This window comes from Austrofundulus limnaeus, unplaced genomic scaffold (genome assembly GCF_001266775.1).
Source record: "Austrofundulus limnaeus strain Quisiro unplaced genomic scaffold, Austrofundulus_limnaeus-1.0 Scaffold1000, whole genome shotgun sequence".
NCBI lineage: Eukaryota > Metazoa > Chordata > Actinopteri > Cyprinodontiformes > Rivulidae > Austrofundulus > Austrofundulus limnaeus.
This window is the reverse complement of record NW_013953402.1, coordinates 98,917-100,528: the sequence shown is the minus strand read 5'-3', so window position 1 is coordinate 100,528 and position 1,612 is coordinate 98,917. Positions and strand designations below refer to the sequence as shown.

Below are 1,612 nucleotides of genomic sequence, written 5' to 3'. Positions count from 1 at the left end.
GCCACGAAGAATTGAGGCAGTTCTGAAGGCAAAAGGGGGTCCAACCCGTTACTAGCGTGGTGTACCTAATAAAGTGGCCGGTGAGTGTAGTTTGTAATTGTGCTTGTTTTAGTCTTTATTTCCAGTTTTTGGGGTTTTATAATTACATTTTTTCTTCATAAAAGTAAACATCAACAAGCAAATAAAACTTTTAACATACATAGAAAAGGTTTTGGCTTTAAAGTTTAAAAAGCGTGTTCCTTGTAAATGTCTTGGCATTTTTAAATAAAAGGACAGACATCGCAGCAATAATTTTTGAAGGGAAGTTTCCCCATCACATTTAAATTTTAATTAATTTGAACCCCCTCATTTACCATAAAACATTAGTTCATCCAGTGTTTCTCTTGTTTAACAAATAAATTTATTCCACTTGACTTATATAATACTCACACCAAGTGTTTACTTATGTAGGTAAAAGTCTGTTTAACAGCTTGTTAAAATGCACCAGAATGCAGGAAATGGCATTTACTTTGTTAAAAAAAAAAATTCTGGGGGAGGACCCCTAGACCCCCCACCTGTGAGTCCCCCCCAACATTACAAATACTTCTGATATAACTGAAATATGTAATAATATAAGGATAACTTACAGTTCTCCAAGATACAGAAAAAGTTAGAAAATGGACTGTTGTGGAAGTGCAGATAGTTCGAGGGTCTTGTTTTTTTTTTTTTGTTTGTTTGTTTTGTTTTTTTGTCTCTGAACATCACAAAATCAGTATATATTATAATTAAACATCTGTTGGCAAATCCATAGCTTTTACTTTGCCATAGTTGTCAAATTGTCATTTTTACAACCAAATTTCTGTTATAGATATTAGTTTTGGTGCCCCAACCCCATGAGCCCCCCTGAAAAAAAATTCTGCAGACGCCACTGTCACGTGATCTGATCTGACGTCATGACCGTCACCTGCCGCGCCGCTCGGAGAAGGAAAGATGGCGTCTTCAGAGCAGSAGCGCATCTCCGCGACCGTCATCACCGTGTTTGTCCTCGGTGTGTCGGSCTGGCTGAACGTGGGGCAGTGCGGTGAGCAGGTGCCCCTGGTGATGTGGACCAGCGAGGGGTGAGTCCCGAGGACATGTCCGTCTGTCCGCAGAGACAACAGGCCGGGTTCAGTGATGTCCTGACCGGTCTCTGTTAGGCCTGAGAGCCCTGGATGTACAGTCAGTGTGTTAGAAAATAACAACAGGCCTTTATGACAGGAAAACAAACACATTTCTCTATATATTTACAATAATATCTGATGGGGATTGAATGGTTTTAGTTACCCTTTAAACTGTAATTTATTTGTTCTATTTGAAAATAGATTATAAAGTTAAACGAGGAAAATAAATGATTAAAAACAATCTGTAAAAGTGAAGCTGTCACATTAGTTGAAGACTTCAACTAAACCCTCACCACAGGCTTTACCTGCTCATTTGCTTGTTAACCAATCACAGAGCAGTATGTCATGTTTTACTGTTTACCTGCTCCAGCACACCTGCTTCAGACATAATCACAGTGCACACAATTGTGATTCGTTTCTCATCCAAGTCATCTCCACTTTGCCATGCTTCTCCTCCTGCATACTTTGTCCTA

At 39.3% G+C, this 1,612-nt stretch overlaps 1 protein-coding gene across 1 annotated transcript in view; it reads left to right on the top strand.

Moving 5' to 3' along the window:
- Positions 1–943: 943 nt before the first annotated feature.
- Positions 944–1,612, top strand: part of atp6ap1a (ATPase H+ transporting accessory protein 1a) — a gene marked incomplete in the record, with an annotated part of 24,701 nt that continues 24,032 nt past the window's right edge. Inside the window, 1 exon segment of the mRNA XM_014030112.1 lies at positions 944–1,097. Coding sequence (XP_013885566.1) covers positions 970–1,097 — 128 coding nt within the window.